The 17,383-nt window shown below is 41.2% G+C and overlaps 1 protein-coding gene across 20 annotated transcripts in view; it reads left to right on the top strand.

The window, feature by feature from the left end:
* Window positions 1-17,383, top strand: part of mppe1 (metallophosphoesterase 1) — a 323,001-nt gene that overhangs the window by 122,085 nt on the left and 183,533 nt on the right. Inside the window, exon 9 of one of the 20 annotated variants that reach the window (XM_067377821.1) lies at window positions 1,239-3,779. The exons of the other annotated variants lie outside the window; for them this stretch is intronic. Coding sequence (XP_067233922.1) covers window positions 1,239-1,382 — 144 coding nt within the window. The 3' untranslated portion in view covers window positions 1,383-3,779. Of the gene's footprint in view, window positions 1-1,238; window positions 3,780-17,383 lie in introns of those variants that run through there. 20 annotated transcript variants of the gene reach the window in all.

Here is a 17,383-nt window from a genome sequence, read left to right as displayed (position 1 = left end):
GCACCTGTTCTCCGGGCGGAGATTGCTGTCCTCCTGGCGAAGGATACAATCAAGCCGGTCCCTCCAGCCGATATGAAGTCGGGGTTCTACTGCCCCTACTTCATTGTACCGAAAAAGGGCGGTGGGCTACGGCCAATCCTGGACCGTCCCCAGGATTGGTTTGCAGCAATAGACCTGAAGGACGCGTACTTTCATGTCTCGATTCTGCCTCGACACAGACCCTTCCTCCGGTCGCACCTTCGTTCCTGCGGGCCGGAGTACCCCTCAAACGAGTGTCCAGGCACGCTGTGGTCTCCACAGATGCCTCTGCCACGGGATAGGGGGCCACGTACAACGGGCATGCAGTGACAGGTCTTTGGACGGGGCCTCAGCTGCATTGGAATATCAATTGCCTCGAGTTGCTAGCGGTTCGTCTTGTGCTGGCCCGCTTCAAGAAGCTGTTGTCAGGCAAGCACGTTCTAGTCCGCTCACACAGCACTGCGGCCGTTGCGTACATCAACCGTCAAGGTGGTCTACGCTTCCGTCGCATGTCGCAACTCGCCCGCCATCTCTTGTTGTGGAGTCAGAAGGATCTGAGGTCCCTTCGGGCCACTCGTGTCTCAGGTGTGCTCAACCGTGCAGCCGACGAGCTGTCACGGCAGCCTCCACTTGCGGGCGAGTGGCGGCTCCACCCCCAGGCGGTCCAGCTGATTTGGCAGCATTTAGGCGAGGCCCAGGTAGACCTGTTTGCCTCCCCGGAAACTGCCCACTGCCAGTGGTTTTATTCCCTGACCGGCGGCACGCTCGGCACGGATGCCCTGGCACACAGCTGGCCCCCGGGTCTGCGCAAATATGCGTTTTCCCCAGTGAGCCTTCTCGCACATCTCCTGTGCAAGGTCAGGGAGGACGGGGAGCAGGTTCTGTTAGTGGCTCCGTACTGGCCCACTCGGACCTGGTTCTCAGACCTCATTCTCCTCGCGACAGCCCCTCCCTGGCCGATTCCTCTGAGGAAGGACCCCCTGACTCAGAGACGGGGCACCCTGTGGCACCCGCGTCCCAATCTATGGAACGGTGAATTCTAGAACAATATTAGTGATGAGTATGACAAAATTACTATTTTAAACAGCAGGTGGCAGCAGAGGACCTCTTATTGGCTCACTTTTATTAACTTTCATTTTAAAAGTGTCTGTTTTGTGTTAAGTTTATTTTCCTTGTCAACTCCATTAAAGAAACGTGCTAACACACACATTTTGTTGTAGATATGGATATTTGAAATCAATAATGAGGCAATAAAATGCTTATTCCAGGTTTCCCCTTTTAAAATCATAATTTTCAGGTCTAAATGTAATTGTAATGTGTTATTACTGCAAAGACATACGTCACATGAACAAATTAAGTGGTAAACCTTGACAAAATGTGGTTTGTAGTGTTATTATGAGGATTTATATAGTTTAAAAGGGATTTAAAATGGCAAAACCTTGAAAGCTTGAGCTATATTAGTGGCCTTATACTGCCATTTGGTGGCACTAAATGACAGTATCACTATAGAAAAATATTGTTTTAAGGTTTTTTGACCGTTATAGCACCACCTATTGCGCATTGAGGGTGTCCTCGGAGTGTTCCCATACATATGTGTGTTAATTTTGGTGAAAATATTTCATTTCGTTTTGAAGTTATAGATACTTTTATAAATATCAGAACATAAAAAATGTCCCATGAAAGACTTTGATTGGATTTTTTTGCCACTTCCTATCAATTTTGACATTTGGGCTCTAACTTTTAGTAAACCAAATTAGGTTCCGTGTTTCCTACGCTGGTTTCATCTCGATCGGACTAACGGTTTCGAAGATATTCGCAAAAAAATTTTTAGCGCTAAATCACAATGTAGCACAAACCATAAGGCAAAACTTACCATGTTTGGTATCGTTGGACTCGGCAAGGATTCAGGAGTGTAAAAACATGACTCCCATGAAAATAAGTCAACTACATCCAAAGTTATATATTTTTCATCTGAAACCATTAAAAGCATATGTTTTTTAAAGTTTTTTCACAATTATAGCGCCACCTATGGTCCGATCTACACACAAATTGGCGTGCTTCTTTAGAGTCATATGCTGCATGTGCTCAACTATTTTCTGAGTTCTGAGTTTTCATTTAGGCTTTATAGGCTTTTGGGTATAATCAGACATGCCCATTTTGTAAATGACCCAGTTATAGTGACCCAAAGGGTAAAGTTAAACTTTTTTTTTATAATTATTGATCTAGAGCAGGGGTACTCAACAGGCGGCCCGCGGGCCGCATCCGGCCCATCAGCATTAAATTTGTGGCCCGCATCATACTATAAATACATGTATTTTTATTATAATTTGCGTTCAAAATTAGCGTGAATATTACTTTGTTTTTTTTCATGTACACTAGGGGCGTACAGTGCACGTGACACTGTAATCAGCAGAGCAGCACAGCACTGTACACGCGCAGCACAGTTTTTCTAACCACAAAGAACAATATAAACTGAAGGCACTTTGCATGCGCGCATTGAATAGTTTTTGCACTAATTTAGTTTGTCCACAAGGTGTCAGTACTGAAACGGGCTGTTATTTCAGTCTGAAAAGAAACGGAGAAGACAGAACAAGAGTAATAAAAAACACAATAGCCGACCGTGTTGAAGAGCTCTCGTTTGAGGGGATTAACAGATATCAGCAACTCTAATTATAAACAAGTACAAAGACATTTTATTGTAACTATTTGAGCGAAAAAGACTAGACAAGCATGAATCCCTCTAGTGCGCATGTGTCGAGCACTTGTGTTCGTGAACGCCATCAAAGGCTTGAGACTGTGCACGCAAGTAAAAAACAAAGTAACCTTATTTTTCCATGATGAAATGCAGTTGACATTCCTCAAACTTTGCAGTGTGTTGCAGCATGAAAAACAAACCTTTTATTCTTAATGTCAATGCGTTATAAATAGAAAGCAAGCAGAGAGTGCTCCCATTACAGACCATCATTGAGCTCACGGAGATGATTTATCATGTTTTCAACGTTGGTTATAGTTAGATAATGAGATTGTGATTGAACATTAAAAAAAAAAAAAGTTTTGGATTCTGACCAAATTAAAATTTAGGTAATAATAATACAAATAAATATAGCTGCAAGCAGCAATTACGGGGCCAAGCACAAAAATGGCACAAAAAGCAAGCCAACATGGCTGGGAGCATCAGACCAACAGCAGTAGTGAGCAATTAGAAAAAAAGTTATTAGCATTTTTGTCAATTTTGTTATATCTTTTGACCACAAGGTGGCGCTGATCCGAAACTTCTCAGGCTCCTTCAGTGCATTGTCCTGATGACCCATACGTGAAACAATATGGCGGACAGGAAGTTCAGCCGACTATAGCAAATTTGATATATATGTTCTCAACATGACCCAAGGAATCAACTGAGACCAGTTTCATTACAATTGGTGAATACAGTCAAAAGTTATTAGCATTTTTGTAAATTTCATAATCACTTTTGACCACAAGGTGGCACTGGTCCGAAACTTCTCAGGCTCCTTCAGGGCATTATTCTGATGACCTATACAGAGTTTCGTAACGATACTTGAATGCGTTCATAAAATACAGCACTTTAGCACAAAATTCAAAATGGACGACGGCCAAAATGGTTGAAATGGGAAAATTGGATATCATTCGACTCGGCATGATTCCCCGAATCCAACGAGACCAAAGTTATGATTTTTGGACAAACCCATATGAAGTTATAAGCAAAAAAATCCATTTTTCATATCTCCACTCCAGTAGGTGGCGCTGCGCCGAAACACTGTATGATGCCTCAGGTCATGATTGTGATTACACGTACCAAGTTTGGTCTGAATATGATAAAGCATTGCAGAGATACAGCTTCAAGAGTAGTTTTTGCATCATGCCTCAAATTCGTTGCTGTGGTATACGAAAACGTTTTGACTTATCGACTTGAAATCCATAACTTTTTGTCTGCATGGTCTGACGATGACACGGTTCAATTTTGGTGAAAATCGGAGCAACGGTCTAGGAGGAGTTCGAAAAAGTAGGTTTTTAAAGAAAAACAATATGGCGGACAGGAAGTTTAGCTGACTATGGCAAATTTGATATCTTTGTTCTCAGCATGACCCAAGGAATCTACTGAGACCAGTTTCATTACAATTGGTGAATACAGTCAAAAGTTATTAGCATTTTTGTAAATTTTGTTATAACTTTTGACCACAAGGCGGCGCTGTGCCGAAACTTCTCAGGCTCCTTCAGGGCATTGTCCTGATGACCCATACCAAATTTATGAATTTTGGTCAAACTCATCAGAAGTTATGAGCAAAATAACAATTTTTCATATCTCCACTCCAGTAGGTGGCGCTGCACCGAAACACTGTATAATGCCTCAGGTCATGCTTGTGATGACATGTACCAAGTTTGGTCTGAATACGATAAAGCGTTGCGGAGATACAGCCTTACTTCTGTTTTCGCAAGCACTACGTACAATTCGTTCGTGAGTTTTTCGAAAACGGTTTGAGGAATCAACTTGAATTCCATAACTTTTTGTCAGCATGGTCTGAAGATGATCTGATTCAATTTTCATGAAAATCGGAGTAACGGCCTAGGAGGAGTTCGAAAAAGTAAGTTTTTCAGAAAATTCAAAATGGCGGAAAGATTTTCATGACGGAAAATGACGTCATAGGGTGCGATCGATTCGTCTTGACCCAAGGAATCAGAGGAAAAAGGAATTATGTTTCTAGCCCTTATGGTTCAAAAGTTATTAACATAAACATAAGTGCAACTTTGGACAGCTGGTGGCGCTAGAGGGATTGAGATAGAGACTCCAAATTTGCTGTGGACAAAGGTCAGACTGTCCTCTAACTGTGTGCCAAATTTTACAACTTTCCCGCAAGCGGTTCTATGGGTTGCCATAGACTTCAAGAGCGGAAGAAGAAGAAGAAGAAGAATATAGCTGCAAGCAGCAATTACGGGGCCAAGCACAAAAACGGCACAAGAAGCCAGCCAACATGGCCGTGAGCATCAGACCAACAGCAGCAGTGAGCAATTAGAAAAAAAAGTTATTAGCATTTTTGTCAAGTTTGTTATAACTTTTGAGCACGAGGTGGCGCTGGTCCGAAACTTCTCAGGCTGCTTCAGGGCATTGTCCTGATGACCCATACCAAATTAATGAATTTTGGTCAAACCCATCAGAAGTTATAAGCAAAAATAGCCATTTTTCATATCTCCACTCTAGTAGGTGGCGCTGCGCCGAAACACTGTATGATGCCTCAGGTCATGCTTGTGATGACACGTACCAAGTTTGGTCTGAATATGTCAAAGCATTGTAGAGATACAGCTTCAAGAGTAATTTTTGCATCATCTCTCAAATTCTTTGCTCCGGTATACGAAAACGGTTTGACTTATCAACTTGAAATCCATAACTTTTTGTCGGCATGGTCTGAAGATGATACGGTTCAATTTTGGTGAAAATCGGAGCAAAGGTCTAGGAGGAGTTTGAAAAAGTAGGTTTTTAAAGAAAAACAATATGGCGGACAGGAAGTTCAGCTGAATATGGCAAATTTGATATCTATGTTCTCAGCATGACCCAAGGAATCTATTGAGACCAGTTTCATTACAATCGGTAGATATTATCAAAAGTTATTAGCATTTTTGTCAATTTTGTTATAACTTTTGACCACAAGGTGGTGCTGGTCCGAAACTTCTCAGGCTCCTTCAGGGCATTGTCCTGATGAACCATACCAAATTTATGAATTTTGGTCAAACCCATCAGAAGTTATAAGCAAAAACAGCCATTTTTCATATCTCCACTCCAGTAGGTGGCGCTGCGCCGAAACACTGTATGATGCCTCAGGTCATGCTTGTGATGACACGTACCAAGTTTGGTCTGAATATGTCGAAGCATTGTAGAGATACAGCTTCAAGAGTCATTTTTGCATCATGCCTCAAATTCGTTGCTCTGGTATACGAAAACGGTTTGACTTATCGACTTGAAATCCATAACTTTTTGTCAGCATGGTCTGAAGATGATACGGTTCGATTTTGGTGAAAATCGGAGCAACGGTCTAGGAGGAGTTCGAAAAAGTAGGTTTTTAAAGAAAAACAATATGGCGGACAGGAAGTTCAGCTGACTATGGAAAGTTTGATATCTATGTTCTCAGCATGACCCAAGGAATCTACTGAAAACAGTTTCATTACAATCGGTTAATATAGTCAAAAGTTATTAGCATTTTTGTAAATTTTGTTATAACTTTTGACCACAAGGTGGCGCTGGTCCTAAACTTGGTATGCTCCTTCAGGGCATTGTGCTGATGACCCATACCGAGTTTCATAACGATATGCTAATGCGTTCGTAAAATACAGCATTTTAGCACCAAATTTAAAATGGCCGACGGCCAAAATGTCCAATATGGGAAAATTGGATATCATTCGACTCGGCATGATTCCCCGAATCCAACGAGACCAAATTCATGATTTTTGGCCAAACCCATCAGAAGTTATAAGTAAAAATAGCCATTTTTCATATCTCCGCACCACTAGGTGGCGCTGCGCCGAAACGCTGCATGTTGCCTCAGGTCATGCTTGTGATGACAGTTACCAAGTTTGGTCTGAATACGATAAAGCGTTGCGGAGATACAGCCTTATGTCTATTTTCGCAAGCACTACGTACAATTCGTTTGCGTGTTTTTCGAAAACGGTTTGAGAAATCAACTTGAATTCCATAACATTTTGTCGGCATGGTCTGAAGATGATCTGGTTAAATTTTCGTGAAAATTGGAGTAACGGCCTAGGAGGAGTTCGAAAAAGTAAGTTTTTCAGAAAATTCAAAATGGCGGAAAAATTTTCATGACGGAAAATGACGTCATATGGTGCAATCGATTCGTCTTGACCCAAGGAATCAGAGGAAAAAAGAATTTTGTTTCTAGCCCTTATGGTTCAAAAGTTATTAACATAAACATAAGTGCAACTTTGGACAGCTGATGGCGCTAGAGGGATTGAGTTAGAGACTCCAAATTTGCTATGGACAAAGGTCAGACTGTCCTCTAACTGTGTGCCAAATTTCACAACTTTCCCGCAAGCGGTTCTATGGGCTGCCATAGACTTCAAGAGCGGAAGAAGAAGCGGAAGAATAATAATAAGCGTACGGAACGCCAACAATAACAATAGGTGCCTAAGCACCTTCGGTGCTTGGCCCCTAATAATAATAATAATAAAAAAAAAAAATAAAAAAAAAGAACGCCAACAATAACAATAGGTGCCTCCGCACCTTCGGTGCTTGGCCCCTAAATATAGCTGCAAGCAGCAATTACGGGGCCAAGCACAAAAACGGCACAAGAAGCAAGCCAACACGACTGGGAGCATCAGGCTAACTGCAGCAGTGAACAATTAAAGACCTATTAAGATCATTTTATGTGAAAGAGCTGAAAAATGATCAAAAATGAGGATTTACTGCTTCATCACTTTCGACCAATAGGTGGCGCTGTGTCCAAATTGTTGTGGTATGGTCAGAGTGAGGTGACAATGACACTTGCAAAGTTCGGTGTCAATATGTCAAAGCACTGAAGATTTATACAAAAACGGTTTGACATATCGACTTGAAATCCATAACTTTTTGTCGGCATCGTCTGAAGATGACACGGTTCAATTTTGGTGAAAATCGGAGCAACGGTCTAGGAGGAGTTCGAAAAAGTAGGTTTTTAAAGAAAAACAATATGGGGGAAAGGAAGTTTAGCTGACTATGGCAAATTTGATATCTATGTTCTCAGCATGACCCAAAGAATCTACTGAGACCAGTTTCATTTCAATTGGTGAATGCAGTCAAAAGTTATTAACATTTTTGTACATTTTGTTATAACTTTTGGCCACAAGGTGGTGCTGGTCTGAAACTTCTCAAGCACTTTCAGGGCATTGTCCTGATGACCCATACCGAGTTTCGTAACGATACACAAATGCATTCACAAAATACAGCATTTTAGCACAAATTTCAAAATGGCCGAAGAACAAAATGGCCCATATGAGAAAATTGGATATCATTCGACTCGGCATGATGCCTCGAATCTAAAGAGACCAAATTTATGAATTTTTGTCAAACCCATTAGAAGTTAAAAGCAAAAATAGCCATTTTTCATATCTCCACTCCAGTAGGTGGCACTGCGCCGAAACACTGCATGATGCCTCAGGTCATGCTTGTGATGACATGTACCAAGTTTGGTCTAAATATGATAAAGCAGTGCAGAGATACAGCTTCAGGAGTGGGTTTTGCATCATGACTCAAATTCGTTGCTCCAGTATATGAAAACGATTTGACGTATCGACTTGAAATCCATAACTTTTTGTCAGCATGGTCTGACGATGATACGGTTCAATTTTGGTGACAATCGGAGCAACGGTCTAGGAGGAGTTCGAAAAAGTAGGTTTTTAAAGAAAAACAATATGGCGGACAGGACGTTCAGCTGACTATGGAAAATTTGATATCTATGTTCTCAGCATGACCCAAGGAATCCACTGTGACCAGTGACATTACAATAGGTGAATACAGTCAAAGGTTATTAGCATTTTTGTAACATTTTGTTTTAACTTTTGACCACAAGATGGCGCTGTGCCGAAACTTCTCAGTCTCCTTCAGGGCATTGTGCTGATGACCCATACCAAGTTTTGTAAAGATACGTTAATGCGTTCGTAAAATACAGCATTTTAGCACAAAATTCAAAATGGCCGACGGCCAAAATGGCCGAATTGGGAAAATTGGATATCATTCGACTCGGCATGATTCCCCGAATCCAACGAGACCAAATTTATGATTTTTGGACAAACCCATCAGAAGTTATAAGCAAAAATACCCATTTTTCATATCTCCGCACCAGTAGGTGGCGCTGCGCCGAAACACTGCATGGTACCTCAGGTCATGCTTGTGATGACATGTACCAAGTTTGGTCTGAATACGATAAAGCGTTGCGGAGATACAGCCTTACTTCTGTTTTCGCAAGCACTACGTACAATTCGTTCGTTAGTTTTTCGAAAACGGTTTGAGGAATCAACTTGAATTCCATAACTTTTTGTCAGCATGGTCTGAAGATGATCTGATTCAATTTTCATGAAAATCGGAGTAACGGCCTAGGAGGAGTTCGAAAAAGTAAGTTTTTCAGAAAATTCAAAATGGCGGAAAAATTTTCATGACGGAAAATGACGTCATATGGTGCGTTCGATTCGTCTTGAGCCAAGGAATAAGAGGAAAAAAGAATTGTGTTTCTAGCCCTTATGGTTCAAAAGTTATTAACATAAACATAAGTGCAACTTTGGACAGCTGGTGGCGCTAGAGGGATTGAGTTAGAGACTCCAAATTTGCTATGGACAAAGGTCAGACTGTCCTCTGACTGTGTGCCAAATTTCACAACTTTCCCGCCAGCGGTTCTATGGGCTGCCATAGACTTCAAGAGCGGAAGAAGAAGAAGAATAATAAATATAGCTGCAAGCAGCAATTACGGGGCCAAGCACAAAAATGGCACAAGAAGCAAGCCAACATGGCTGGGAGCATCAGACCAACAGCAGTAGTGAGCAATTAGAAAAAAGTTATTAGCATTTTTGTCAATTTTGTTATATCTTTTGACCACAAGGTGGCGCTGGTCCGAAACTTCTCAGGCTCCTTCAGTGCATTGTCCTGATGACCCATACCAAATTTATGAATTTTGGTCAAACCCATCAGAAGTTATAAGCAAAAATGGCCATTTTTAATATCTCCACTCCAGTAGGTGGCGCTGCGCCGAAACAGAGTATGCTGCCTCAGGTCATGCTTGTGAAGACACATACCAAGTTTGGTCTGAATATGTCAAAGCACTGAAGAGATACAGCTTCAAGAGTCGTTTTTGCATCATGCCTCAAATTCTTTGCTCTGGTATACGAAAACGGTTTGACATATCGACTTGAAATCCATAACTTTTTGTCGGCATGGTCTGACGATGACACGGTTCAATTTTGGTGAAAATCGGAGCAACGGTCTAGGAGGAGTTCGAAAAAGTAGGTTTTTAAAGAAAAACAATATGGCGGACAGGAAGTTTAGCTGACTATGGCAAATTTGATATCTTTGTTCTCAGCATGACCCAAGGAATCTACTGAGACCAGTTTCATTACAATTGGTGAATACAGTCAAAAGTTATTAGCATTTTTGTAAATTTTGTTATAACTTTTGACCACAAGGCGGCGCTGTGCCGAAACTTCTCAGGCTCCTTCAGGGCATTGTGCTGATGACCCATACCAAGTTTTGTAAAGATACGTTAATGCGTTCGTAAAATACAGCATTTTAGCACAAAATTCAAAATGGCCGACGGCCAAAATGGCCGAATTGGGAAAATTGGATATCATTCGACTCGGCATGATTCCCCGAATCCAACGAGACCAAATTTATGATTTTTGGACAAACCCATCAGAAGTTATAAGCAAAAATACCCATTTTTCATATCTCCGCACCAGTAGGTGGCACTGCGCCGAAACACTGCATGGTACCTCAGGTCATGCTTGTGATGACATGTACCAAGTTTGGTCTGAATACGATAAAGCGTTGCGGAGATACAGCCTTACTTCTGTTTTCGCAAGCACTACGTACAATTCGTTCGTTAGTTTTCCGAAAACGGTTTGAGGAATCAACTTGAATTCCATAAATTTTTGTCAGCATGGTCTGAAGATGATCTGATTCAATTTTCATGAAAATCGGAGTAACGGCCTAGGAGGAGTTCGAAAAAGTAAGTTTTTCAGAAAATTCAAAATGGCGGAAAAATTTTCATGACGGAAAATGACGTCATATGGTGCGTTCGATTCGTCTTGAGCCAAGGAATCAGAGGAAAAAAGAATTGTGTTTCTAGCCCTTATGGTTCAAAAGTTATTAACATAAACATAAGTGCAACTTTGGACAGCTGGTGGCGCTAGAGGGATTGAGTTAGAGACTCCAAATTTGCAATGGACAAAGGTCAGACTGTCCTCTGACTGTGTGCCAAATTTCACAACTTTCCCGCAAGCGGTTCTATGGGCTGCCATAGACTTCAAGAGCGGAAGAAGAAGAAGAATAATAATAAGCGTACGGAACGCCAACAATAACAATAGGTGCCTAAGCACCTTCGGTGCTTGGCCCCTAATAAATATAGCTGCAAGCAGCAATTATGGGGCCAAGCACAAAAACGGCACAAGAAACCAGCCAACACGGCTGCGAGCATCAGACCAACTGCAACAGTGAGCAATTAGAAAAAAAGTTATTAGCATTTTTGTCAATTTTGTTATATCTTTTGACCACAAGGTGGCGCTGGTCCGAAACTTCTCAGGCTCCTTCAGTGCATTGTCCTGATGACCCATACCAAATTTATGAATTTTGGTCAAACCCATCAGAAGTTATAAGCAAAAATGAGGATTTACTGGTTCATAACTTTCGACCAATAGGTGGCGCTGTGTCCAAATTGTTGTGGTATGGTCAGAGTGAGGTGACAATGACACTTCCAAAGTTTGGTGTCAATATGTCAAAGCACTGAAGAGATACAGCTTCAAGAGTCATTTTTGAATCATGCCTCAAATTCTTTGCTCTGGTATACAAAAACGGTTTGACATATGGACTTGAAATCCATAACTTTTTGTCGGCATGGTCTGACGATGACACGGTTCAATTTTGGTGAAAATCGGAGCAACGGTCTAGGAGGAGTTCGAAAAAGTAGGTTTTTAAAGAAAAACAATATGGCGGACAGGAAGTTTAGCTGACTATGGCAAATTTGATATCTTTGTTCTCAGCATGACCCAAGGAATCTACTGAGACCAGTTTCATTACAATTGGTGAATACAGTCAAAAGTTATTAGCATTTTTGTAAATTTTGTTATAACTTTTGACCACAAGGCGGCGCTGTGCCGAAACTTCTCAGGCTCCTTCAGGGCATTGTGCTGATGACCCATACCAAGTTTTGTAAAGATACGTTAATGCGTTCGTAAAATACAGCATTTTAGCACAAAATTCAAAATGGCCGACGGCCAAAATGGCCGAATTGGGAAAATTGGATATCATTCGACTCGGCATGATTCCCCGAATCCAACGAGACCAAATTTATGATTTTTGGACAAACCCATCAGAAGTTATAAGCAAAAATACCCATTTTTCATATCTCCGCACCAGTAGGTGGCGCTGCGCCGAAACACTGCATGGTACCTCAGGTCATGCTTGTGATGACATGTACCAAGTTTGGTCTGAATACGATAAAGCGTTGCGGAGATACAGCCTTACTTCTGTTTTCGCAAGCACTACGTACAATTCGTTCATGAGTTTTTCGAAAATGGTTTGAGGAATCAACTTGAATTCCATAACTTTTTGTCAGCATGGTCTGAAGATGATCTGATTCAATTTTCATGAAAATCGGAGTAACGGCCTAGGAGGAGTTCGAAAAAGTAAGTTTTTCAGAAAATTCAAAATGGCGGAAAAATTTTCATGACGGAAAATGACGTCCTATGGTGCGTTCGATTCGTCTTGAGCCAAGGAATAAGAGGAAAAAAGAATTGTGTTTCTAGCCCTTATGGTTCAAAAGTTATTAACATAAACATAAGTGCAACTTTGGACAGCTGGTGGCGCTAGAGGGATTGAGTTAGAGACTCCAAATTTGCAATGGACAAAGGTCAGACTGTCCTCTGACTGTGTGCCAAATTTCACAACTTTCCCGCAAGCGGTTCTATGGGCTGCCATAGACTTCAAGAGCGGAAGAAGAAGAAGAATAATAATAAGCGTACGGAACGCCAACAATAACAATAGGTGCCTAAGCACCTTCGGTGCTTGGCCCCTAATAAGCGTACGGAACGCCAACAATAACAATAGGTGCCTAAGCACCTTCGGTGCTTGGCCCCTAAATATAGCTGCAAGCAGCAATTACGGGGCCAAGCACAAAAACGGCACAAGAAGCAAGCCAACACGACTGGGAGCATCAGGCTAACTGCAGCAGTGAACAATTAAAGACCTATTAAGATCATTTTATGTGAAAGAGCTGAAAAATGATCAAAAATGAGGATTTACTGCTTCATCACTTTCGACCAATAGGTGGCGCTGTGTCCAAATTGTTGTGGTATGGTCAGAGTGAGGTGACAATGACACTTGCAAAGTTCGGTGTCAATATGTCAAAGCACTGAAGATTTATACAAAAACGGTTTGACATATCGACTTGAAATCCATAACTTTTTGTCGGCATCGTCTGAAGATGACACGGTTCAATTTTGGTGAAAATCGGAGCAACGGTCTAGGAGGAGTTCGAAAAAGTAGGTTTTTAAAGAAAAACAATATGGGGGAAAGGAAGTTTAGCTGACTATGGCAAATTTGATATCTATGTTCTCAGCATGACCCAAAGAATCTACTGAGACCAGTTTCATTTCAATTGGTGAATGCAGTCAAAAGTTATTAACATTTTTGTACATTTTGTTATAACTTTTGGCCACAAGGTGGTGCTGGTCTGAAACTTCTCAAGCACTTTCAGGGCATTGTCCTGATGACCCATACCGAGTTTCGTAACGATACACAAATGCATTCACAAAATACAGCATTTTAGCACAAATTTCAAAATGGCCGAAGAACAAAATGGCCCATATGAGAAAATTGGATATCATTCGACTCGGCATGATGCCTCGAATCTAAAGAGACCAAATTTATGAATTTTTGTCAAACCCATTAGAAGTTAAAAGCAAAAATAGCCATTTTTCATATCTCCACTCCAGTAGGTGGCACTGCGCCGAAACACTGCATGATGCCTCAGGTCATGCTTGTGATGACATGTACCAAGTTTGGTCTAAATATGATAAAGCAGTGCAGAGATACAGCTTCAGGAGTGGGTTTTGCATCATGACTCAAATTCGTTGCTCCAGTATATGAAAACGATTTGACGTATCGACTTGAAATCCATAACTTTTTGTCAGCATGGTCTGACGATGATACGGTTCAATTTTGGTGACAATCGGAGCAACGGTCTAGGAGGAGTTCGAAAAAGTAGGTTTTTAAAGAAAAACAATATGGCGGACAGGACGTTCAGCTGACTATGGAAAATTTGATATCTATGTTCTCAGCATGACCCAAGGAATCCACTGTGACCAGTGACATTACAATAGGTGAATACAGTCAAAGGTTATTAGCATTTTTGTAACATTTTGTTTTAACTTTTGACCACAAGATGGCGCTGTGCCGAAACTTCTCAGTCTCCTTCAGGGCATTGTGCTGATGACCCATACCAAGTTTTGTAAAGATACGTTAATGCGTTCGTAAAATACAGCATTTTAGCACAAAATTCAAAATGGCCGACGGCCAAAATGGCCGAATTGGGAAAATTGGATATCATTCGACTCGGCATGATTCCCCGAATCCAACGAGACCAAATTTATGATTTTTGGACAAACCCATCAGAAGTTATAAGCAAAAATACCCATTTTTCATATCTCCGCACCAGTAGGTGGCGCTGCGCCGAAACACTGCATGGTACCTCAGGTCATGCTTGTGATGACATGTACCAAGTTTGGTCTGAATACGATAAAGCGTTGCGGAGATACAGCCTTACTTCTGTTTTCGCAAGCACTACGTACAATTCGTTCGTTAGTTTTTCGAAAACGGTTTGAGGAATCAACTTGAATTCCATAACTTTTTGTCAGCATGGTCTGAAGATGATCTGATTCAATTTTCATGAAAATCGGAGTAACGGCCTAGGAGGAGTTCGAAAAAGTAAGTTTTTCAGAAAATTCAAAATGGCGGAAAAATTTTCATGACGGAAAATGACGTCATATGGTGCGTTCGATTCGTCTTGAGCCAAGGAATAAGAGGAAAAAAGAATTGTGTTTCTAGCCCTTATGGTTCAAAAGTTATTAACATAAACATAAGTGCAACTTTGGACAGCTGGTGGCGCTAGAGGGATTGAGTTAGAGACTCCAAATTTGCTATGGACAAAGGTCAGACTGTCCTCTGACTGTGTGCCAAATTTCACAACTTTCCCGCCAGCGGTTCTATGGGCTGCCATAGACTTCAAGAGCGGAAGAAGAAGAAGAATAATAATAAGCGTACGGAACGCCAACAATAACAATAGGTGCCTAAGCACCTTCGGTGCTTGGCCCCTAAATATAGCTGCAAGCAGCAATTACGGGGCCAAGCACAAAAACGGCACAAGAAGCAAGCCAACACGACTGGGAGCATCAGGCTAACTGCAGCAGTGAACAATTAAAGACCTATTAAGATCATTTTATGTGAAAGAGCTGAAAAATGATCAAAAATGAGGATTTACTGCTTCATCACTTTCGACCAATAGGTGGCGCTGTGTCCAAATTGTTGTGGTATGGTCAGAGTGAGGTGACAATGACACTTGCAAAGTTCGGTGTCAATATGTCAAAGCACTGAAGATTTATACAAAAACGGTTTGACATATCGACTTGAAATCCATAACTTTTTGTCGGCATCGTCTGAAGATGACACGGTTCAATTTTGGTGAAAATCGGAGCAACGGTCTAGGAGGAGTTCGAAAAAGTAGGTTTTTAAAGAAAAACAATATGGGGGAAAGGAAGTTTAGCTGACTATGGCAAATTTGATATCTATGTTCTCAGCATGACCCAAAGAATCTACTGAGACCAGTTTCATTTCAATTGGTGAATGCAGTCAAAAGTTATTAACATTTTTGTACATTTTGTTATAACTTTTGGCCACAAGGTGGTGCTGGTCTGAAACTTCTCAAGCACTTTCAGGGCATTGTCCTGATGACCCATACCGAGTTTCGTAACGATACACAAATGCATTCACAAAATACAGCATTTTAGCACAAATTTCAAAATGGCCGAAGAACAAAATGGCCCATATGAGAAAATTGGATATCATTCGACTCGGCATGATGCCTCGAATCTAAAGAGACCAAATTTATGAATTTTTGTCAAACCCATTAGAAGTTAAAAGCAAAAATAGCCATTTTTCATATCTCCACTCCAGTAGGTGGCACTGCGCCGAAACACTGCATGATGCCTCAGGTCATGCTTGTGATGACATGTACCAAGTTTGGTCTAAATATGATAAAGCAGTGCAGAGATACAGCTTCAGGAGTGGGTTTTGCATCATGACTCAAATTCGTTGCTCCAGTATATGAAAACGATTTGACGTATCGACTTGAAATCCATAACTTTTTGTCAGCATGGTCTGACGATGATACGGTTCAATTTTGGTGACAATCGGAGCAACGGTCTAGGAGGAGTTCGAAAAAGTAGGTTTTTAAAGAAAAACAATATGGCGGACAGGACGTTCAGCTGACTATGGAAAATTTGATATCTATGTTCTCAGCATGACCCAAGGAATCCACTGTGACCAGTGACATTACAATAGGTGAATACAGTCAAAGGTTATTAGCATTTTTGTAACATTTTGTTTTAACTTTTGACCACAAGATGGCGCTGTGCCGAAACTTCTCAGTCTCCTTCAGGGCATTGTGCTGATGACCCATACCAAGTTTTGTAAAGATACGTTAATGCGTTCGTAAAATACAGCATTTTAGCACAAAATTCAAAATGGCCGACGGCCAAAATGGCCGAATTGGGAAAATTGGATATCATTCGACTCGGCATGATTCCCCGAATCCAACGAGACCAAATTTATGATTTTTGGACAAACCCATCAGAAGTTATAAGCAAAAATACCCATTTTTCATATCTCCGCACCAGTAGGTGGCGCTGCGCCGAAACACTGCATGGTACCTCAGGTCATGCTTGTGATGACATGTACCAAGTTTGGTCTGAATACGATAAAGCGTTGCGGAGATACAGCCTTACTTCTGTTTTCGCAAGCACTACGTACAATTCGTTCGTTAGTTTTTCGAAAACGGTTTGAGGAATCAACTTGAATTCCATAACTTTTTGTCAGCATGGTCTGAAGATGATCTGATTCAATTTTCATGAAAATCGGAGTAACGGCCTAGGAGGAGTTCGAAAAAGTAAGTTTTTCAGAAAATTCAAAATGGCGGAAAAATTTTCATGACGGAAAATGACGTCATATGGTGCGTTCGATTCGTCTTGAGCCAAGGAATAAGAGGAAAAAAGAATTGTGTTTCTAGCCCTTATGGTTCAAAAGTTATTAACATAAACATAAGTGCAACTTTGGACAGCTGGTGGCGCTAGAGGGATTGAGTTAGAGACTCCAAATTTGCTATGGACAAAGGTCAGACTGTCCTCTGACTGTGTGCCAAATTTCACAACTTTCCCGCCAGCGGTTCTATGGGCTGCCATAGACTTCAAGAGCGGAAGAAGAAGAAGAATAATAAATATAGCTGCAAGCAGCAATTACGGGGCCAAGCACAAAAATGGCACAAGAAGCAAGCCAACATGGCTGGGAGCATCAGACCAACAGCAGTAGTGAGCAATTAGAAAAAGGTTA

Source organism: Chanodichthys erythropterus, chromosome 23 (assembly GCF_024489055.1).
Source record: "Chanodichthys erythropterus isolate Z2021 chromosome 23, ASM2448905v1, whole genome shotgun sequence".
Taxonomy (NCBI): domain Eukaryota; kingdom Metazoa; phylum Chordata; class Actinopteri; order Cypriniformes; family Xenocyprididae; genus Chanodichthys; species Chanodichthys erythropterus.
This window is presented reverse-complemented; position numbering and strand designations above follow the sequence as displayed.